Here is a 24689-nt window from a genome sequence, read left to right on the forward strand (position 1 = left end):
CCAGGTTGCCCTCTCCCCGCCCCCCAAATTTATTATATGAAGCTTAGTTTGAGGACAATGACTTTCATGATCGAGATTCACGGAAATGGAGAGGTGGTACAGTGAACCGGGCAGTTTACCTTGTACACGGCTGATCCTGGGTTGGATTCCTGATGCCCCATATGGTCCCCCAAGCATTGCCTGGAGTGCTCCCTGAGCACTGTAGGTTGTGGCCCCTCTCAAAAAATCCAATTTTAGCAATTTGGTTTTCCTGAGCATATTTAGCTCTAATTTTCCTTCTATAGCTGTTGCTTATTCGCTGTTACCGTATTGATTATTCCCGAATAAAGATCAGAGATGCGTTTTGGAAACTGAAGAAAAGCACAGTGCAGAGAGTTTAAGCATTTTGATCTTTTCAAACCTGCCTGTGCCTAATAAAAAGGCTCCCATTGAAAACGTGTATAATTGGTTATTCTGGCTCTCCAAAACGCCTTCAATCAGAAAACACTAGATGAATCTTCTGTATGTGTACTAGATAGTAGTAGAGGCAGCGAGCATGTGCTCTAGAAGTTTTTTCTCTTGGAGGTTCAGTGCCTCAAGATGATTCTATCTACTAGAAGTAACAGATATTACTATATGACTGCTTCAGGCTGACCAAAGCCAGATTTCCATGCCTAGGGCATGCAGTTTCTTCTTTAATAAATTATATTTCTTCAGTGTTCTCAGTGATTATGGAGAATGTGGCACAAATGCAGACCTCATGCTGGAGAGCTAGTGTCAAGGTTGTGGCAGTACAAACATACTGTTCTAATTAACTAGCACACTTTTTACCTGCGTTTATTGTAGGGACTGCGTAATCTGTTGTAATGGTGGAAAGGAGCTTTTTCTACCAGATAGTTCACAGACGATTTATTAGAAGAAACTAGCAGAGCTCATTAGAATTCTGTTGAGTATACTCAGATAAATGAGATGAATGGAATTTATTTTCAGAAACAAAATCTAAATACCAAGTGCTTTTTAATTTCGTGTCTTTGTCCCTTACATTTGATATAGTCCCCATGTTTGACTTGTATGACTGCAAGAAAATGTATTTATACACTAGAGTATGAATGTGTATCTGAGCGTGTGCACTCATGTAACTTAGAGTTGTTGTTTTTTTTTCTTTTTGGGTCATACCCAGCATTGCCCAGGGGTTACTTCTGGCTCTGCACTCAGGCATTACTCCTGGTAGTGCTTGGGGGACCCAAATGGGATGCCAAGGATCAAATCTGGGTCAGCCATGTAAAAGGCAAATGTCCTGCCTGCTGTACTAGCATTCTGACCCCACTCATGTACCTTTGAATGCATGTGTTTGGGGTGTTATGGTGGAGTCTGTTTTATTGAAGTTTGTGAATTAGATACTGCACTCATGTAAGAGATGGTGGGCGACAGCACACATCATGTTACTCAGTGGTCACTCTGGGTAGTGCTGGACGAGTCATTCTGGGTTGTGCTGGAATCCCAGGGCTCCCAAAGGCACTGAGCCATCATCTCCCCACCTAGACGCTCATTTCTGCCTGTGGAATGATGTCCTCAGATGGAAACAATCCAAGCTTTCAAGACAAGGAAATTTGCAAATCTGTAAATTACTGGCTAATAGGTATTTGACTGGTCAGTCTAATCCTCATGGTTTTCCTGGTTAAAGGAAGGCCAAAAGTGTAGCATCATCTCAATCTTAAACTTTCTGTTTTGCAGCGGGACTAAGAGAGACATATAAATTAGAAGTCTAGGTTGAAGAAATGCTTAGGTTACAAGTCTGAATTGTAACCTAAGTTACAATTCAATATTTCCATAGTATTATATTAAATCAGCAATACCTTTATATCACGGGATAAATAGTTCCAAATTTTTTTATTTTATATATTCTAGAAATAAGGTTTCATTTACATTATATATGTATATATGTATACACACACCTTGTTTTTATTTGAATTATGAATTAGGATGAAATTAGTAAAACTTGGTTACTTTTTAAACAATAAAATTAAGGTTCTGTTAAAAGAAAGGATGTAGAAATGTAAGCATAGGTGTGTTTAACGTTTTTTTTTAAGTCCCTATTTAAAAAAATTTGTCTGTATAGACCCATAGCATTTATTTTTCAAGATTCTGAAACTAGCATGTTTTCGTTTTATGCTTTTTTTAGCCCCTACCCCCATTTTTTTTTAAATTTTGGACTTTTGGCCACAGGGTTCACTCTTGGCTCTGCTCAGGAAACACTCATAGCAGTGCTCAGGGAATCATGTACAGTGCCAGAATCAAACGTAGGCTGACTCCCTGCAAGGCAAGTGCTTTACCCACTGTCCCATCTCTCTGGCCGAGGATCTTGTTTTTGGTCCATACTTGGTGGTGCTCAGGGCTTCTGGATCTGTGTTCAGGGATCACTCCTGGTGGTGCTGAAGGGACTATATGGGATGCTGGGGATTGAACCTGGGTCAGCCACATGCAAAGCAAGAACCTTACCTGCTGCATTATTTCTCAAGCCCAGAACTTGAATCTTTGAAAAAAAAAAAACGTTACAGGCACTGTAGTGATAGTAAGGTACGGTGTTTGTCTTGCAAAAACCTGTGTCTTGCACAGGTTTGATCTTCAGCATCCCATATGGTCCCCCCTAGTACCACCAGAAGTAATTTCTTAGTGCAGAGCCAGGAATAACACCTGTGCATTGCCAGGTGTGACCCAAAGAGTAAAAAAAAAATTAAAAAGAAAGCATTACAAAGACAGCAATAGAAATAGAATCTTACAAATATATTGCCTCTTGTGAAGTTCCCAGCCTCTGTCATATATAGTACATATTTCTGACTTAATTCTGTTGAAGTTTTGCTTCTTTTAGTTTCATCTTCATTGTTTGTTCTTAACTTTTTTCATAGTGTTCACGATCTAAAATGAAAGTGGTGGGCTATTGCAGTCTTACTGATCCTTTAGTTTTCATCAGAGCTTTCCAGAAATTTTAAACCAGAAGTGTTCACATGAGCCTTCTTTTGATTTAGATTTAACTTTGAAGACTGTAGAAGTAAACTTATAATAGGTTAGGGAACCGTTTCATTTTATTTATTTATTTTTATTTATTTATTTTTTGCTTTTTGGGTCACACCCCGCGATGCACAGGGGTTACTCTTGGCTCATGCACTCTTGAATTACTCTCTGGCGGTGCTTGGGGAACCATATGGGGTGCTGGAAATCGAACCTAGGTGGGCCACGTGCAAGGCTAATGCCCTACTCCGTGTGCTGTTGCTCCAGCCCTGACCATTTTGTTTTAAACCTTCAAATCAGGTGCAGTGAAGAGAGAACAAAAAATCTGTCTTGAGCTTAGTGAGAACTTTGAGCCCTGGGCTTGGAATAAAGGAACCAGAATCTGAGGGATGAATTGTTGAACTCAGACAAAAAGAATGGGGACTGGAGCTTGTAATGAAAGGAGACGGCAGGGTCTGGATAGCTCCCAGAGAGACAAAGTGATGATTGTTCTGCCTTATCTCTTTATTTATAAGAGTGCAGAAGGAGATTGCTCAGGGTTGGCAAGTCCCGAGCTCTGTCCCCTGCACCAAATGTTCTCTCCCTCCCTTTCTCTGCATAGGACTGGGGTGGGTGCGGCCTGACCAGGGTCCTGAGCAGTCCCACTTAGCCAACTTGAACACCAAAACACACAGCAGGACCAAGCATCACTGGAAGTAGCCTTTGGAGCCCCAAGAACTGCTCTGAAGGGGCTTCTCTTATTTCCCCTTGTTCCATCACATTTTAAAGAAATGATGTGGCAGTTTGAATATCTTGAAATAACTGGGTTTTAAGATGTAGTATGCAACTCAGTTCATCTCTCCAGTCCTCTTTTTGTCACTGATAGTTAAATCTCACTCAGGTAAGAATGGGTTTGTGTATATATATATATATATACACACACATATATATATATATTATGTATGGGCAACCCACACTTTAATCCACGTAGACCTTGGATCTGTCTCTTAATTCAAAGCTGTTACTAATTGATCTGGAGTGTACCTTTTACAAAAATATCTTTGTATTCTTTGTGTAAGTGCTGTTCTGAATCAAGCTGTCTTAAGGTTGACAAGAAAGATTAAAGATTATAATTGAGGGAGGTTTTTTTTTTTCTAAAACACAGTGGACACTTACAGAATGATTAGTATTATAAGAAAATAGCTAGAATCATGTTGAAAGTATTGAGGATGAAAGGGTAAATGATTAAAAAATTCTGCAAGTATTTCCAAAGTAGAAAAGAAATATGGAGGAGATTGTGATTAGGGAATAACAAAGGATATGGATGGAGGAAAGTCTGAAATTTGTGCTGAGACAGTGCAAAGAGAATCCCACAGAAGTGACTCCACAATGTTTCTGTAGTTCTCTTTTCGTTACTCAGTGCTAAGCATAACTTAGCATGTACGCAATGCAGACTGGAGAGAGAATGCAATGCAGTCCCCAATGCAGACTGCTCAGTATTCATTAAAGGGCTGTTGGATTCTCTGTGAGCAGGATTCCTAAGTAAGGGTCCATTCATTTGTAAACATTTCTCCTTACCTCGCCTTTTATCATAGAATTTCTCTATTTTCCCTTTTTGCACTCTTAGTGTCTCTTCCTCCAGTTTCCATATGGTTCAGCATGTGCTATTGAGAGGTTGGCCAAAGTCAATAGAGAAATGTGGTTTATGAACCGGAGGTAAGGCACTGCTTTGGAAACCTGACATTATTTCCTAAACTGAATTAGTGCGGTTTCTATGTATTTCAACACCCCAGACTCAACCACGCAAAAGTGTTCCACATCCACATCTCATGGTCTAGTGAATCTGTTTGTTTTAGTTGAACTGATCTGATGCCATAAAGGCAAGGATTGGGTGCCTCTGAATTTACAGAGGACAAAGCATAAGGGATGAACAGGATGTTCAGATAAATGGCCTCAGTGAACTTAGAAATGTCATCGAACATCTGTTATTCCCCTGGTGCTTGCATTTTTTGATTTTAAAAGCAAAGCTTGCTAATGATTAAAAATGAAAATTTCATAAGTAAATTTAATAAGGGAATAAAATAGATAGTTTGTTTGAAAATTTTATAGCATTTCTTTAACAATTTTTTTTTTAGTTTTTGGCTCACACCTAGGGGTTACTCCTGGCTTCACACTCAGGAATTACTCTTACTCTTGGCAGTGTTCAGGGTACCATGTGGGGTCCTGGGGATCAAACCTGGGTCGGGTGCATGCAAGGCAGATATCTTATACTGTATTCTCTCTCCAGTCCCCAAGTATTAGAGACTTTAAATTTTAGAAGGGTAGATTTTTTTCTGTTTCTCAGTCATTCACCCCCTATTTATATATTCCTATAAAGTTTCTTACAATGAAAAAACAAGTTTATTCATACCTGTGCCTTTAAAAAGTTGCATACGCTTCCACCTTTTCTCAATTTTTCTTCCCCACCTCCTCCCTGTTTCTCATCTCTAGACCTGGCCTATTTACTTATTTATTATTTATTTATTTATTCTTACTGTCCTTCTTTGTTATTTATTTATTTTAACTTTTTATTGAATAATTGTGAGATAGACCCTTTCAAAGCTGCTCATCTCAGTCATTCGGTGTTCCACATCCATCCCTCCACCAGTATACATTTCCCACCATCAATGTCCCCAGCTTCTCTCCCATAACCCCCAAACCTCCACCCCCTGCCTGCCTCTATGGCAGGTGCTTTTGCTGCTGCTGCTGCTGCTGCTGCTGCTGCTGCTGCTTCTTCTTCTTCTTCTTCTTCTTCTTCTTCTTCTTCTTCTTCTTCTTCTTCTTCTTCTTCTTCTTCTTCTTCTTCTTCTCCTCCTCCTCCTCCTCCTCCTTCTCCTTCTCCTTCTCCTTCTCCTCCTTCTCCTTCTCCTTCTTCTTCTTCTCTCTCTTTCTCTCTCTCTGCCTCTCTCTCTTTCTCTCCTTTTGGGCATTGTGCAGACCTGGCTTATTTTAAACTTTATATTGGTCTCATCCTTATTATTCTTTTTATTTCTATTTTTTGCACAGTGTATAGCATGCAATGCTTAATACTATACTACGACTCTATACTTTGCACTCCTAAAAATTTGTTTCTGTATTTCATAGTACTTTACATATCAACCTAGACAGATCTGACTCATTCTTTTCGGGGATGTGGGGGGCCAGACCCAGCGGGAGGTCTTACTTCTTCTAGCGGTGGGGGACCATATGGGATGTTGGGAATCGAACCCAGGTCGGCCACGTGCAAGGCAAATGCCTTACCTGCTGTGCTATCGCTCCAACCCCACACATATATCTTAAAATGTTGATCTTCAAACTTGTGTTTTTTTTAAATAAAATGTTTATTTCTTGGAAATGATTTTTGTTTTTGGTGAGAGTTTTTGTAAGCTTAATTAACTTGTTATTTGACTAACTATTCTATATGAAATACTAATTTATTCTACTTTCACTTGCTGGTTACTTCTTCATTGTTTTCTGATTAAATACTTTACCATGTTATAAATTCTAATTTTACATTCATTTTGTTCCCCACCCAGTACAGATGTGTGTATGTTCTAGCATCAAACTGTTTTAATATTAAACTTCAGAATATATGTTTCTGTCACTAATATGCTATATCTTTTGAGCCCTTAAAATTATTTTGCTCTTTAATTATTTTTAATTAAGAGGCTGACAAACAGATGTTATTGGGCTACACTAGCACGCGACAGGGACAAATGGAGATGTTACTGGTGCCCGCTCGAGCAAATTGACGATTAACGGGAAGTCAAGTGATCAAGTGATCAAGCGGTTGACTTATAAAGCCTTTCATAGTAGAATTGTTTCAGGCATACAGTGTTAAAACACAAGTTCTACTCCCAGTATTTTGAGGTTCCTACCATCCCCCAGTCTGCCCCCTTGGCAGGAAAATAACAAATTTGAGCTTTTTATATTTTCATATATATATATATATATTTTTTTTTTTTTACCACACCTGTGTTACTGGAGAAATGTACTCCTAGAAGTGCTTGGAGAACCATTAATTCTTGATTCTTTCTCTAATTAAACAGGTTTGTTACAATGTAAAAATAAATTTTTATTTGACCGTAATTTTGTTTCCTACCCTGGCAGTTGAACCTAGAGCTTCAATACATGCAAAGCAGTGCTGTATTATTGAACTACATTCCTCAGGCCCATTTTGATAAATTTTTAATGGTTTCATAACTTCCAAAACGTTGTCTAATTTTGTTAAGATTGCATTGAACCTCCAGGTTTATTTTAATAGCGTTGACATTTTTACTTCCTTGGTCCTGTGTCCTTCCATGTCTTTGAAAAGAATTTTTTGTGGTAGCATTTCAAAAAGTTCTTCATGTAGGATTCACACATGTCCTACTAACATTATGCCAAAGTTTATTGAGTAAAAAAAGCTTCAAAAGGATTTCCAGAAAACTTGTTCACAGAGACCTAGGATTCTTATACATATAAGTAAATCTATATCTCCATATTCCTTTTTATATTTGAACATGTTCTAGCATACCTGCCAAAGTCTAGAAAGCATGATTAGGAGGAACAACACTTTTCTCTACCAACTTAGGTTCGAATGAAGTGGGCAGTATCTAAGAATTCACAGGCAGATTCATTGGAAAAAAGATTGATAATGAGTGTATGTGGAAGCATGCTTTGAGTAGTTGCTCATGAAAAGCCATGAGAAGCTTTATATACCAGCCTAATGGAGCGCAGAGACAGATGGAAGGCTTCAGTGGGAAAGTCTGAAAGGTTCTGGTCCTACCTACAGACATAATTTCTTGGGAGGTCCTGCTGCTGAGTCAGGCTTCTCCCTCAGAGAAGATGTTCTTGGGGCTCAGTTGATGGCAGATGAATTCTCAGCCCGTCTTTTTTTCCACAGCCAAAGGAAGTAGAGAGAAGCTTCTCACTGTCCAGCAGCTGTTGCTTTGCCCGTATATTCTCAGTTTAAAGTAGTACATATGTGGGGCTGGAGCAATAATACAGCGGGTAGGGCACTTCCCTTGCACACAGCCGACCCGTGTTCTATTCCTAGCACCAAATAGAGTTCCCTGAGCCCACCAGTGGTGATCCCTGAGCACAGAGTCAGGAGTGAGCCCTGAGCACACCACCTGGGGTGGCCCCAAACCAAAATGAATACATGTAGTAGTACCTATGCACTTCTGTTGGGATTAGTCTTGTTGAAATGTCCCTGTTGAAACATGACATGAAATTGCACAGACAATTCATCTTGCCCATTATTTTGAAGAGAATGCACGGGTTAAAAGTTGGAGGTAAGAGATCAGTGCAAGGAAATGACACGACAGATGAGAACATGGATGCATTAGCAGAAAAAGAACAAATCTAAGCCTGACCTTCTCTGTCACTGAAGCTGTCTCTCACGCCTGAGACCAGGTCCAGCTAAACGGTGCTGATTTATGGGAGTAGAATGTTGATTTGCAGACAATTGAGTTTTTTTTTTTCCTTTTTCTGGGTGTGGGAAGGATGGGGGGCTCACACCCAGCGATGCTCAGTGGTTACTCTTGGCTCTGCACTCAGAAATCACTCCTGGAAGTGCTTGGGGTACCATATGGGATGCCAGGAATTGAACCCGGGTCGGCGCATGCAAGGCAAACGCCCTAACCGCTGTACTATCTCTCTGGTCTGACAGTTGAGATTTTACACTGTTAAGATGGTAACGTTACCAAGTGTCTGCAGCAGTGTTCCCAGTATTGGTACTCTTTTCACTCTAGGGGGCAGTCAGCATGCCAAGGCAATGGCGATTTGGAAGGACAGAGGTTCAACTACTGTTTCCTGCTCGCTATACTCCTTAGCACTGCACAGGGGTAGTCAGTTCTCATGCTCAGACCTTTGACATGTTTTGAACTGCTTTTCTTTTCTTGCCCGAACTTGAATTAAAAAGTACTTAGTGAGTTGACCTTGCAATTCATTTGTGAATCATCTCCGACACCTTGTTGTGTGTGTCTGCACATGGTTCTCCTTTCTGAGTGAGGGAGGTCAGATATGTGATTTGGATAACATTCAGAGAAGGATACTGCTATACTTGGTCAGGAAAGGTGCCAGGTAACCAAGTCTACATCACTTTTCCCATTAAACCGGAAACCCCTTTTAAACCTTATTTTCATGCAAAAGTTTAAGTGACTAGAATTATTTATGTACAAGGTCAGTGCAGTCTATGTCCCATCAGATTGGAACCCGCTGCTCATTTCTATTAATTGTAATTAACTGTGGACTGTTGCAAATCTCCGTTTCCCGTGTACTTCTGTAAGGCTAGAGTCACAAAAGAGGTTGCAAAAGTACCTCTTGATTTTGATATTTGTGATTACATTACCAGGTTATTCCTAAGTGTGGCCTACTTGTTTATTTTCCTGGCCATCAGGAAATGCACAAGGGACATAGCCAAACTACTTTAAATCACACTTGTGTGACTTGCAAACGAGGAGTGTTGTCTCACGACTAGGAAAACATTTATATCATAATCAGTTTTGAACTCATAAAGGTAAAGGTAAAGGCCCTCCCGTTGATCGTCGATTTGCTCGAGCGGGCCCAGTAACGTCTCCATTGGAGACTTTGTTGTTACTGTGTCTGGCATATCGAATACTCTCGGTAGCTTGCCGGGCTCTCCGAGGTAGCTTGCCGGGCTCTCCGAGGTAGCTTGCCGGGCTCTCCGAGGGCTGGAGTGATAGCACAGTGGTAGGGCGTTCGCCTTACAAGCGGCCAACATGGCTGACCCGAGTTCGATTCCTCCGCCCCTCTCGGAGAGCCCAGCAAGCTACCGAGAGTATTCGATATGCCAAACACAGTAACAACAAAGTCTCCAATGGAGACGTTACTGGGCCCGCTCGAGCAAATCGATGATCAACGGGAGGGCCTTTACTTTGAACTCATATAGAACATTAATTTGAGGGTCTGCCGGTGCAAACTATGGAAGCAAATCAGAGTGTCTGAGTGTAATACAATTTCATTGTTTACATAGGAAGAATCCAGTGCTTAGATTAAAATTTGCCTTCAGTAGATTTGGCTGGATAAAGGATAGACCCCAAATTTTCATGAAGGTTTTCCAGTGCTAAATCACAATACCATAGGAGAAAGAAGTCCCTTTAATATCTCTGTTGTTCAGAATGGATTTAACAGGCACTTGTTGTGGCAAGAACAAAAGCTAGGTCAGATCCTTCTGAATGTTGACATAGGAGACAACCGGAATAGTTAGGTAGGGTGACCAGGTCTCGGAAAACTGGTGAATGTGTATTTGGGTTGTGTAGGCATTGTGAAAAAAGCAGTAAGCACTAAGGCAAGACACAATTTAGATTTTTTAATTTTAAAAGAGTTTTTTTTAAGTGGAGTAACATTGATTTATAAGACTATGTCTGTTTTAGGGATCCAATTTCATATCTTCACATACTATGATTACTTCCATTAACTTTTGAACTTATATTGTTTCTATACCATAAAGTAGTAAAAGTTTCATCTTAATAATTAAAAAAAATTAACTTGATTCAGATAACTCTAGACATTCAGTTATATCATGAGATTAAAAAGAGTTTTTTTTGAGAAGCTGCGATTGTGGATTTGTGTTTAGGTAACTAGAGATTTTTGCATTGGAAGAGATTTTGAAATATTCTGATCTCATATCTTCTGATTGAATATTTCTCAGAATGATTTAAATTCAGAAAGCTATGGATTTTATTGAGAGAAATAGACTCTTGTTTCTAAGTGTGTAAATGAAATTTCTGTGTTGGCACTTATAGAGATACTCTCACATCTCTGCAATAATAATCATTGTAAATGACAGTTAAAGGTATAACACTTGTCTCCATAGCTGTGTGTCTGACACCCTAAGGGTTTTGTGTGGATGACTTCATTTAATTCTCGATCACTCCCAAGTTACTTTTATTAATTTTCCTACTGTAGATTGGAGAACTGACACAGTGAAATTGAGTAACCTTCCCAGGTCACATTGCTAGCAGCTGATGGAGCCGGGAACCCTTCATCACCATACTGTGCTGCTTCCCACTGCCACCTCTCCACTGGTGACATCACCCACTTCCCAGGCCCACTGTCTTTGCCCCTTGTGTCTTGCAGTGTTATCAGACTCTCCCTGGATCAACACTTCCGAGTCTTGCAAGGGAAGATGCTTTGAGCTTCAAGAATATGGCCCCCCAGATTGTCGCTGTGACAACCTGTGTAAGAGCTACAGCAGTTGTTGCCATGACTTTGACGAGCTCTGTTTAAAGACGGGTAAGTTCTTTCAGAGTCCTCTCTAGTGGCAAGTAAATGGATGAAAGACCCCCTTGCCCCATCTCACCCCTCTGCGTGCATGCATGCATGCATGCGCACACACCACACACACACACACACACACACACACACACATGCACGCACTATTGTAGTCTGGTGTTAGGTCTTGCTTTAATCACATCTAATTGTTTATTTTTATTGTGCTTCTTGACAAATTTTGATCATTTGATGAGTATACTCACTAGTTTGTCAAGTATTATTGCTCTTCTCTGTCCCCCCTTCCCCCATCTTTGTCATTTCCCACACTTACTGCTAAGGCACAAGGGCTGAAATTGTGCACGTTCTAAAAGTATTAGTGGGCTGTGATTTTTGTTTTGTTTTGATTATTTTTTAGGCCATAACCAAGGGTATTGAGGGTTTACTCCTGGCTCTCTCTTCAGGGATCACTCTTGATGGCAATTGGGAGACCATATGGGGTGTGCTGGGAATCAAGGCTGAGTTGTCTGTATGCAGGGTATGTGCCTCGCCCACTGTACTATCTTTCCATTCCTATGTTTTGTTTTCACTGACAATTTTCCAGGCCAAAGCAAAGTACAAAAGGCAGGGTTCTTGTCTTATACTTAGCCACCCCGGGTTCAATTCCTGGCACCTCATATTGTCCCCCATACCTCACCAGGAGTGGTCCCTGAGCACAGAGCTAGGAGTAAAGCTTGGGCTGAAATGGGTATGGTTTAAAAACAAAATAAAGAACTACAACAAAACCATTTTCTTTTGCTTGTTTGCATTTGCTTTATTTCATTGTATCAAGCCATGACTATTAGTCTACACTGATGTCCTTTCTTATTACCTGTGAGTGAAATTTATTTTGGAACCCTATTTGAGGTCTCACTATCTTTTATCTGTTATCTTCTCTTATAGTCTTCATTACCTTTTCACTATATATTTTTTTGTTTGGTTGGTTTTTTGTTTTGGGGCTATACCCAGGTGTACTCATGGATCACTCCTGACTGTGCTGGGGGATCCTTATGCAATGCCAGAGAATTGAACCTGGGTCAGCTGAGTGCAAGTCTTACCCACTGTGTTTTCTCTGGTCCACATTACTTTTATACTGGAACAATATAGAATGAATATCCATGAGTTGATAGGAAGCAATTCAAGCATGTTTGCTCTTCCACCTGTTCTGTTCTCAAAGCCCAACACAATTTTTTTTAAATGGGGGCACACTTTGGAGATTCCTTTTAGGTTACTGACCAGGCCTCTGGGCAATATCGTACTCAAACTCTGAAAAAGATAATGATCGATTCCACGAATCCACCGCGTCTTCTTTCTTTGTTTTTGGACCACCTCTGACAGTGGTTAGGGTTTATTCCTGCTCTGTACTCAGGGTCGCTCTTGGTGGATTGAGGAGGACCATATGGGATGCTGGAAATCAAACCTGTGTCCACCTCATGCAAGGCAAGCACTCAACCTGCTTTGCTCTCACTCTGGCTCTAAACCTGTTCTTAAAAGCACTAGATGCAGAAACTATAGTTCTTGTGACTAAAATTATTACTTGTCTGGGAACTTTGGAAAACTTAACTCATATTATCATTCTTACTACTCTGATTATTCTAATTATATCACTAGATACTAAAGAAATATCCTGTTATTTGTTTAAAAACCAACATCTACTCCCTAGGTAGTTCATTTTGTTTGTTCCCCATGAAACTTCATCCCTTTTAAGAAGAATTTTATTAGACTGTCTTGGCATATTATTTTTTCCCAAACCATTTTGGTCATTTTCCTTTGTAACTTCTGCCAGATATAGTTGTTGGTCTGCAGACTTAAGTGCAGAAAACCTTGTGGACAGAATATATGAATAGAACAGATGTTCCAGCAGAGTTCTTTGCTTCTAAAATATTATTTCAAACCAGCAGTCTGCAAAACTTACTAGCATTTTGTGTCTATCTTGGATGTCTTGTCCCTGACAAATCAACTCAGTCCTTTGGCTTCCTGGTCTTAAAGTTCTTGCAAAGTTTAATGGATCTTCTGATTCAAGCTGAGCTCTGAGTATAGCTTATGTCTATCTCCCCAGGTTTAACAAACATAGGCTATAATATGCTTTTAAAGTAATTGAGGGGCTAGAGCAATAGCATAGTGAGTAGGGTGTTTGCCTTGCACGCGGCCGACCCTGGTTTGATTACTAGCATTCCATATGGTCCTCTGAACACTGCCAGGAGTAATTCCTGAGTACATGAGCCAGGAGTAACCCCTGTGCATCGCCGGGTGTGACCCCAAAAGCCACCCTCGCCCCACAAAAAAGTACTTGATTTTCTTGTATACAAGAGTACCATAAGCCAGATGAGGAACAATTGAAATTCAAATGTAAATAAAAGATTGAAAAAGAAATCAAACTCTTTGAAATTCGACTATGCTGACCCAAATACTCAGATAAGGAAAGGAGATAAGGAAAATTACTGTTTCAGGATAAACTCAGACTATTTGCTCTCTATGTGGTTATTAGTAAGTATGTATATGCATGTTTTTGAGTGTGTATATGTCCATATACATCATATAGGCTTATGTGAAGGTATATCTCTATATATATCTCTTGCACATAATCTTTTTAAATACATACTATTCCACTGGGCAGATACAACCTACTCCACTGAATAATTGAGTAACATTTATATTTTCCTCAGTAGTGAATACTCTTCATGCATATTCATTTTTTGTTTTAACATTGAAAATTTTATTCAGTTTTCCTTACAAAAATTCTTTGGAGTGATATTTGAGGCTCGGAGCATATATTTGTATTCTAAAATTATAGATACATATCACAACATTTTGTTTTTTTAAAATTTTTTTTTATTTTTAAATTTTTTTTTATTAGTGAAACACCATGAGGTACAGTTATAGACTTGTAATTTTTGTGCTTGGGTTTCAGTTACACACAACATTATGTTTTCAGAACTATACATTTTCCTCAAGAGTCATAGGTGTCTATCACACTTTTTTTTTTTAATGCTTTTTGGGTCACACCTGTCAATGCTCAGGGCTTACTTCTGGCTCTGTATTCAGGAATTACTCCTGGTGCTACTCTGGGGACTATATAGGATGTCAGGGATTGAACTCAGTCAGTCATGTGCAAGGCAAATGCTCTACCCACTCTATTATTGCTTTGGCTGCTGACTTTGGTTTTAGCATTAGATTCTCTGTTTTCCTTTGTTTTCGTCTACCCACAGTGGTACTCAGGATCTATTCCCAGCACAGTGCTCAGGAGACTACAGGGTGGCATAGAAATGGAACCTATGGCATATGTACTAGCCTTGGGCTGTCTCCCCAAACCCTAGTCTGCCTCTCTCTCTTTGAGGCACAACCAGAAGTGCTTAGGGGCTACTCCTGGTTTGTTGCTCAGGGATTGCTTTTAGTGGTGCTGCCTGCTGGCAAGTTCTCTCTGCTCTGTGCATAGGGGTCACTCTTTTGATGTTTATTTTTAATTTTAAAATATTTTTATTTTTTGCTTTTTGGGTCACACCTGGCATTGCTCAGGGGTTACTCCAGATTCTGCACTCAGAAATTACTCTTGGAGTGCTCAGGGGACCATATGGGATGCTGGGAATTGAACCTGGGTCGGCTGTGTACAAGGCGAAACCCCTTGCCACTGGACTATAGCTCTGACCCACTTGGTGTTTAAATGAGCCATGTGGTATCAGAGATTGAAACTGGGCTTCCTGCTTGCGAAGCACTTGCTTCGGTCCATTGGGCTCTCTCTCTTGTCTGATAGTTTTATTTTTGTTTTCTTTTTGTTCGGGGGGGTCACACAGGCTATGTTCAGAGCTTACCCTTGGTTCATGCTCAGGAATCTCACCTGGCAGTGCTATGGGGACCCTATGTGTGGTGCTGGAAGTGGGCATGTGCAAAAACAAATATTCTAAGCATTCTCTCTCTCTCTCTCTCTCCTTTTTTAATTAAAAATTTTGCTTTTGGGGCCATGCCCAGCAGTGCCAAAGCTAACTCCTCCTGCTTTGCACTCAGGGATTAATCCTAGCGGTGCTTGGGGACCATATGGGGTGACGAGGATCAAACCCAGGTTGACTGAGTGCAAGGCAAGAGCCCTACCTGCTGTACTATCTCTCCAGTCGCCCAGCATTCTCATCTCAAAGAGTATTTTCTGGGTACCAGAGATTGTGGCCCAATGGTACTGTACCAACTTTGAATACACGAAACCTAGTTTTGATCCATGGTACTGCACACACAGGTGCATACATGCATATACACGCGCGCGCGTGCGCACACACACACACACACACACACGAGTCCCTTTTCCCTATTTTTTTGTTTTATTGGACAAAACTTAGCAGTGCTCAGGGCTTACTCTTATACTTCGGAATTACTTCTGGTGAGGATTGGGGTCCAAATGGCAGCCTTGTGCAAGTCAAGCACCCTGCCCACTATACTATTTGCTTGGTCTAGTCCTTTTTTTTTTCTTCCTGATATGATAAGTCACCATCATATTATTCAGTAATTTAAATTATTTTTTGTTTCTTTTTCATATGCTTGCTTTGAAAATTATATAGTGGACTAACCCTGACTTGGTTTGGAGGTCACTCTGAACCTTGATTGTATGTTTGTTGTTTGCCTTTGGTTGTTGGAATACACATGGCCGATGCTGCACCTGGCACAGAGCCCAGGGAACCAGACTGTGCAAGGGATTGATCCTTGGCTCCTGAAGGCATGCGTTCTAGCCCCTGGAGCCATATCCCTGGATCCTGACCATTTTTGTTGTTTGTTTATTGATTTCTCATGTGATCCTTAAGAAGCTAGCAGTTCTTTAAAAATGGTAGTTTGCCGCTAGTAATTTTTTCAGTGAAGGGGGATGGTGTTAGGGGTCACATCCAGTAGTGATACTCTACACAAAGGGTTTTACTTAATGGAATTAGGGGAGGAACAAAAGTATATTGATGAGCATAATTGTTTGTGAATTAAAGGAAAAGAACCATCATCCTTGATTGGTATCAGTCCCAACAATCTTGGAGAATCAATAACCATTAGATATAGCCAGTCTTAGATAAAAATTCTTAGCACTTAATAGGAAGAGAAGGCTTTGACCATTAAAAACTCAGAGCATGGGATTATTATGCAAAGATAATTCTAAAAATGAAAATAAAACTGTTTTGGGGTGCTTTTCAAGCATGGCAACAGTATCTCATTACCCATTAGTTCACCTCAGTATCTTCTGGTGGAGCTGGTTTGAGGATAAGCTTTCCAGAGCTTCCATTTAGGACACAATTTAGGAGACAAAGATCTGAAGTGTCCTTTAGCTCCCAAATGGATAGTGGGGGCACACCTGGAAGTACCCAGGGCTTACTCCTGCTCAGGGATCAGTCCTGGTAGGGCTTGGGGGGACCTGATGTGGTGTTGGGGATAGAATCTATGTTGGCTACATGCAAGACAAATGCCCTACATGCTGTACTGTTACACTGGCCCAAAAGACCAGTTTAAATCATCCCACTGTAAGTTGTATTTCCTGCCTATTCTGTTGATATATCCCAGCTTCTGTTTCCTTCACAGCACTTAGCACAAGCTGTCACAGTTTTATGTACTGATTTTCTGTCTATGGCTTGTTTTTTTCCCAATCAAAATGTGAGCTCCTTGTCATTCTTTTTTTCATGATCATCCCACATCTAGAGCATGAGAAAACTTTGTAGAGTAAATAAATGAACAATAAAGTTCATCAGCACAGCAGTCCTGGATTAATTTTATTGCCACAACAGCTAGTTAATTTGATAATCCTTTTTAAAGTTATCAGTTTATCACAGATTTACAATATTATGTAATTTCAGAGATTCTGTTTTGTGAAGACTGTTTAGGCAATACCACACCAGTCGCCATAGTTCTCATGCTTTCCTATCACCTAAAAGACTCTACTTTCATTCCTCCAACCTCTCTCCTTTTGCCCTATGGTTACATCCATAGTTTAACACTGAGTTTAGTTTTGTGATTTCCTGCCACTTCATCCACTCTTGTAATTCCTAGTCCATACATTAATGTAACCATCTATCTGATAATTATTCTTTCCTTCTTTTTTTATTCCACTTACCATAGTCACCTCAAAATTTGTTAATCTTGGCACAAAAAAATCATGAGCAGCTCTTAATTTAGAGATTAATATTTTATTATGGTATTTTCAATTATCACTATCACTATCCTCCCGTTGTTCATTCATTTGCTCCAGTGGGCCCAGTAACATTGTGAAACTTGTTACTGTGTTTGGCATATCGAATACGTCGTGGGTAGCTTTCCAGGCTTTGCCCTGTGGGTGAGATACTCTTGGTAGATTGCAGGGCTCTCCAAGAGGGGTAGAGGGATCGAACTCGGGTCGGCCATGTTGGCTGCATGCAAGGCAAACATCCTACCCGCTTTGCTATCACTCCAGCCCATATTTAATTAATGACTGTAAAGTATCAAGCATGTTCCAGGAACAATGGCAGGTATAGTGATGAAAAGAGAAATGTGATTTTGTGTCACAGAGCTTTAGAGTGTGATAGATGAAAAAGCTTTATGAAATGCAGAACTCTGTTGAAAGTGAAATATTATTCAAGTACATCATTTTATGGTTGAGCTATGAGCTTTTAATTAAATATGCTCATGAAGAGATCTGCAACCCAGGTACTAGCCTCCTTGAAAATAACTCTGACTTCTCATTGTAAGTAGAAGCGCATTTTGATCAATGTTTAAAAGCAATGAGTATTTTTAATATTCCTTTATACTCTTTATCTCTGTTCACAACTTTAACATCTAGGTATAATATAGATCCACTATGTTCAATTGCATTATTATTTTGTAAGTAAATCAAACTGATTAAAGTGAAATAAAGCCACTTAAGAAAACAAAGATCTTGGCCTAGTAACAATACCTCCAAAGATTGTTATGCCACCACAAATTGTAGGTATCATTGATCTTACTTCTCTTTTAGAACAGTTCACCAGTGATAAGGGTTCCATTTTCCAAAGGAGCACAGTTATATTTGGCTTTAAATCTTGATTTGAAAACTTAGGAATCTCTCTTTGTAAATCATCCAGATGTCACCTAGTCTTCAAGTCAAGTCTAATTTCACAAGTGGATGGGATAATGTCAGATACTAGCTATTTGGGAAGTGGGAACACAACCATTCCAAGTGATTGTGCGAATCAATGGAAGTATTTTTTTGTGATGTTTTCAGCTGGTGGCTGGGAATGTACAAAGGACAGATGTGGAGAAGTAAGAAATGAAGACCACGCCTGTCACTGCTCGGAGGACTGCTTGGCTAAGGGAGACTGCTGTACTAATTACCAAGTGGTTTGCAAAGGTATGTGCTTCCTTGGATGGATCTTTGCTCCAAGAGATTAAAAATAGGAACTGTTCCAAGAGATGTTAGACAATGGGGCTCAAACGCCTTGGATATAGGTTTAGGAAAAGGGATGGTGTTCTGGTTTCTAATGTCATGCTTCTTTCTTAGTTTTGCTACCTTACATATCTGTGATCTGAAATAGTCAGGAAATAGCCTCCAAATCCTATCACTAATTAGAACCATTTTAATGAGGAAGTATCAAACTAAGCTGCCTTGGTCTTTAGACCAAGGCCCTTTACTGCGGGAGTAATCTGTAAGGAAACAGGAGAATCAAGGGGAGCAGAATAGGAAAGCTGGGAAGGAAGGAAGGCAAATGGGGCATGATCTCAAGATCTCAACTGTAGACTCACCTTGTCCTGCTCCACTGTGGATTCTGGAAAGGAAATGCCAGAATTCTTACCCTTTTGACAAGGGGCATGCCTCTTATATCCAGGCAATTTTAGTGGTAAACTGAGTCACTAGTGAGCATCTGGGCCGATGGTGGCTAAAGATTACTCACTGGGAAAGAGGGTCAAGTGTCAACAGCTCTTGTTTTAGCCTAGAGCCATACATGGATATGTATGTGGGCTCTGTACAATAATTGTAGAATATGATTCTATGATTCCATGATGAATAATTGTTGCTAGACTGTTAAAGATAGGAAAGATGTAGTTTCTTACTCCTTAAACTCTTTGAGGAGTTTAAGTTTTCCATGACACACACTTATAGATAGCAGTTAATGGAATGATCGAAAAATCATTAGGTTAGGTTCAAAAGTCATTTTTAGTGTCTCAGTAAGTCCTTTTTGTCTCTAACATGAAATCTTTAAGAACTTCTGCTCTTAAAGAATTTCTTTCTTAAAGAATTTCTGTTCTTAAGAATTTCTGTTAAGATTTGATAGAAAAAAGTAAATTCTGAAATGTGTCTTCAGTTGTGGCAAGAGAATGTTAGATTTATCCTGAGATTGGAAAATTTCTACCCATACAATTATTATCTTTGTTGATAAAGCATATAATTGAGAAATAAACAGAATTTATTTCTTTTTCCCTTTTATGTCCATATATATTCTAGATAGTAATAAGCCACAAAAGTTATAAGAAGAAAAAATTGTAAGACCTAGATATCACTGATCATGGAGTCATAAAACATGGGCTTTGGGGATTTAAAATGGCTCTGGTACTTTTGTGAGACCCAGGTATGTGTCCTGAGTGTGGCACGTAAGGTAAATCTTCCTATTTAAAAGATCTTATCCAGTTATCAGTAGTTAGGTTTCTTATTTTGTTTTTTTGGTCACACCTGGCAGTGCTTGGGGGCTGTTTTGAGCTCATTTATTTTTGGCAGGGATGGAGGGGTTGGGAAGGTGGGTGAGGCTATTCCGACAGTACTTTGGCACCATGCTGTGCCAAGACATCATTCAGGCCTCCTGCTTGCAACATTAGTGGCCTTATGTGTGTATATATACATACACATATACATATATAAATATATATATTGGGAGATGGGATGTACTCAGAGTTGCTCATGGCTTACTCCTGGTTCTCCACACATGAATCACCCCTCACAAGGCTCAAGGGACAGTACGTGATGCCTGGGATTGAACTTGAGTTGGCTGTGTGCAAGGAAAGGGCCTTACCTGTTATTCTATTGCTCTGACCTATAAACAGGTTATTTTTAATGCTCTTTCCTTAGGATAATTTCTCTAGGGTATTGATCACAAATTTCATTTATGTTTAAGACATGTGATTTTTGTTTGTCTTAGAACAATTTATGGCAAATGTGTTTTTTAATGATTTTTATTCTTTCCAGAGGAAGTCTCATTTTATATGGGTCCTTTTCTGTTCTCTGTTTTCAGTGGTACTAACTCAGAAAAGATGTAGGCTTATGCGCACAGATCTTGATGGCAAAAAAAGTGAAAGCTATTATTTGCCTTTATTCCTAAATTCAAGAGCTGTACAGAGACCTCATGGTGAATAATTTCTCTATTGCAGTCTTCCAAGTATCACCTCTCAGTATTCTAATTCTTTTTCCCTAACTGAGGTGAAGTTGTGCTAAGCTCACTATGGCTTTTTGCTGTTCGGTGGTGGAGAAAAGAATGTTCCGTCTAATGACCAAAAAGTTTATTTCTGGATGGAAATAAACATGAAATTTTGTTCACTGACGCCACTAGTGTTTTTTATCTCAAACCATTTAGACTCAGAAAGCTCCCATAAACACAACTTGGGGTTATTAAACTTTAGCTTTCCTCTATGGGTGTATTTTTGTAAGCCAGACCAGACACTGTCCTCATTAAAAAAACTTTTTTTAGAAAATGTCTGATAAACAATTAGTATTCAATAAGACATGGATCTTGGAATTGTGCTCTCCAAGGTTCTTGATGGCATTGATAATTTGTATTAACAATGTGTCCACATATTTTTCTTTATAGGAGAGTCACATTGGGTAGATGATGAATGTGAGGAAATCAAGACCCCGGAATGCCCTGCTGGGTAAGTGTATTGTATGACTATAATAAAGCTTTATATATGAATAGATGAAATATCACTGGATATAGGTAGGCAAATAATGGTTAAAGACCATGAAATCTAAAATTATCATGTATGGTCAAACCTATGAGCACATACAAGTCATTTACTATTCAAAAGCTAGAATGTGTGAGGATGGAGTGATAGTATAGCTGGTAGTGTTTGCCTTGCACACAGCCCATCTGGTTTCAATCCCTGCCACCCCATATGGTCCTCTAAGCACACCAGGAGTGATTCCTGAGAGCAGAGCCGGGAGTGAGCCCTGAGCACTGCTGGGTGTATCCTCAAAACAGCAAACAAACAAAAACCCAAATAAATAAATAAAAAAAAAGCTAGAATATACATCTTGAAGTAGTAAAATGCTACCCCCCAACTCCTGCCATCAACTCTGCATATATCAGAGACAACATATTCCCTGCATTCCAAAATAGCTAAAGATTTTACAGTCTATGACAGAGAAGGAAAGAAACATTTCTGGCAATAACTTTTTCAGTATTTTTCCCCCTGGAGAGCTGTTTTGTTCTTTTGGAGGGGAGGGATGGGGGTCCTTCAGAACTTCTCAAAAAGACATCCAAGATGGTAACTTCTACCAGATGCTGTAGAAACTTGACAAACCGCTGACGCATTGTGTTGCTGGGGTAAAGCCAAACTTGAGTGATACCGCACAGCTTAAGTGTGACCAGCATAAGGCACTGATTACGCCTTCCAGGAAACAGTTGGAAATTCATAGACCTTTAAAATGCCTTGCTGAAAAGAAATTCTCAACTAATGTGTTTTCATGAATAAATTGGTTCAAGTGTATTCTTGTGCAATGCAGTCCAGAACATAAAACCGAAGTGTTGGGATATTGTCATTTTTACCTCCTTTTCGACTTTGATGGACCTCTGGAAGTTCTTTGAAACCTTAGAATGGAACAGCAGTAGTCTTTGGCTCTTTAAAATGTATTCAGTGTTTTTGAGGAAAAATAAGTCCATGTGGTAGAACGCCTATTTAAAAATAGTAATGAAGGGACCAGAGAGATAGTCCAGCTGATGGTACTGTCTTGCATGCAGCTGACCCAAGTTTGGTCCCTGGCACCTCATAGGGTCTCCTGAGCCCCACCAGGAGTGATCCTTGAGCACAGAATCAAGACTAAGTCATGAGCACAGATGGATGGTTCCCCCTCCCAAATAAATCTAAACAATAATGACGACAATGGACTTTGATATAGATAGTATTGTTCTAAGTGTTTTACGTATTTGACTCATTTAAAGTAGACCTTGTTTAATTTTTAGTCTTGAACAAACTCAAGGCTATACTTGCTGAGATATCTTCAAATATTTAGAAGTAACTTGGTACACATTTTAATATTTTCAAATGATTGACCAAGTCTTTGGAATGGAATAAAGGAGAACTTTCACTTAGCGTGATGCTCTCCAGGTCTATCCACTTATAAGCAAATTTCATGCATGCTAAGTGAAAGGAGTCAAAAAGATAGGGACAGACATAGAATGACTGCTCTCATTTATGGAATATAAAATATCATAATATGAGACTAAAACCCAAGGACAGTAGAGACAAGGGCCAAGAAGATTGCTCCATGGTTGGAAGCCTGCCTTATGAGCTGGGGGGAAAGACAGCTGGGGATAGAGAAAGGATCACTAAGTCAATGATGGTTGGAGGGATCACTCGGGATGGGAGATGTGTGCTGAAAGTAGATAAAGGACCAAACATGATGGCCTCTTAGGATTTGTATTGCAAACTATAATATCCAAAAGTAGAGAGAGATAGTAAGAGCGAAATTGTCTGCCATAGAGGCAGGGGGAGGGGTAGGATGGGTGGGAGGGATAATGGGGTCATTGGCGGTGGAAAATATACACTGGTGAAGGGATGGGTGTTCTATCATTGTATGACTGAAACTCAAACATGAAAACTTTGTAACTGTATCTCACAGAGATTCAATTTAAAATAAATTTAAAAATTCCTCTATGAAATATAAGCATATATCTCATAAACTTTTATAAAAACAACAAAAATATAGATAGCAAATCAACTTTTACGTTATTATTTATTATGAATGGATCAATTTCCTGGGGCATTCTGTAGAATCATGGTTAAATAAATAGCCCTATTGATGAAAAAAAAAAAGAGCCACTTTCATCAGAATCAGACCTGGTTTGACACTCTAATTCTTTATTGATAGATTGTTTGGGAGATATCTTCAATAACTTAAATTATTTTTGAAGTTATTTTATCAACCTATTGTTTATCAAATCAATAATTGATTCTGTTGTTCATCAATTTCTTCAAGTGGGTACCAGTAATATCTTCATTGTGAGACTTCTTGTTACTATTTTTGGCATATCGAATATACCAAGGAGATCTTGCCAGCCTCTGCCATGCAGGCGGGATACTCTCGGTAGCTTGCTGGGCTCTCCAAGAGGGATGGAGGAATTGAACCCAGGTCAGCCTCGTGCAAGACAAACGACCTACCCGTTATTTTATAATTAAACAAAAATTTTAATGTGTTTAATACCAGTGACAGAAATCCTACCATTGTTAATTTCATAGCCATTCTTTTATTCATTTATATATTGAATAAATATTTTCGCAAGCCTTACAATTACCCGCAAATTTGAAAGATAAATAAAACACAGACTGTTCTCTTTCTTTGTTTTTTTTTTTTTTTTGGTCCATATCTGGTGATTCTCAGGGGTTACTTCTGGCTCTGTGCTCAGGAATCACTCGTAGCAGGGCTTGGGGGACCATATGGATGCCAGCGATCAAACCTGGGTGGGTCACGTGCAAGGCAAACACCCGACCTGCTGTACTATCACTATGGTCCCTTGTTCTTTGAAATTTATTTATTTATTTTTGCTTTTTTGGGTCACACCCAGCAATGCACAGGAGTTACTCCTGGTTCATGCACTCAGGAATCTCTCCTGGCAGTGCTGGGGAGACCATATGGGATGCTGGGAATTGAACCTGTGTCTGCCACATGCAAGGCAGACGTCCTACCCACTGTGCTATTGCTCCTGCCCCTGTTCTTTGAAAATTTTTTTAAAAAAAATAAACCTAGAGGAAGAGAAACTTCACTGCAATGTTGATCTTGATAGAATACGATAAAGTATAGTCGAAGTGACATCTACACTTGTTTATTCATTGTAGCACTCTTTACAATAGCCAGAATCTGGAAAAAAAACCTGAGTGTCCGAGAACAGATGACTGGTTAAAGAAACTTTGGTACATTTACACAATGGAATACTGTGTAGCTGTTAGAAAAGATGAAGTCATGAAATTTACATACAAGTGGTACTACATGGAAAGTATGTTAAGCGAAATGAGTCAGAAAGAATGGGATAGACACAGAAAGATTGCATTCATCTGGGGAACATAAAGTAACAAAATGGGAGACTAACACTCAGGAGTGGGCGAGATTAGTTCCAGGAATTTTGCTCCATGACTTGGAGGCCAGCCACATGTGCTACGGAAAAAGGAAGCTCAATAGAGAAGGGAGCACCAAATAAAGGGTGTTGGGAGGATCCTCCCAGGATGGGAGAAGCATGCTGAAAGTAGACTATAGACCAAACATGATTGCCACTCAATGCCTC

General features: G+C 39.6%; 1 protein-coding gene across 5 annotated transcripts in view; it reads left to right on the top strand.

The window, feature by feature from the left end:
• ENPP2 (ectonucleotide pyrophosphatase/phosphodiesterase 2) overlaps positions 1–24689 on the top strand; it is a 135606-nt gene that overhangs the window by 41915 nt on the left and 69002 nt on the right. For all 5 annotated transcript variants that reach the window (XM_056110470.1, XM_056110449.1, XM_056110477.1 and 2 more), the window contains exons 3-5: positions 11071–11226; positions 18431–18556; positions 21003–21063. In XM_056110470.1, the coding sequence (XP_055966445.1) occupies positions 11071–11226; positions 18431–18556; positions 21003–21063 (343 nt within the window). The remainder of the gene's footprint in view (positions 1–11070; positions 11227–18430; positions 18557–21002; positions 21064–24689) is intronic.

The sequence above is a fragment of the Sorex fumeus genome, unplaced genomic scaffold (genome assembly GCF_029834395.1).
Source record: "Sorex fumeus unplaced genomic scaffold, SorFum_2.1 ptg000002l, whole genome shotgun sequence".
In the NCBI taxonomy this organism is placed as follows: domain Eukaryota; kingdom Metazoa; phylum Chordata; class Mammalia; order Eulipotyphla; family Soricidae; genus Sorex; species Sorex fumeus.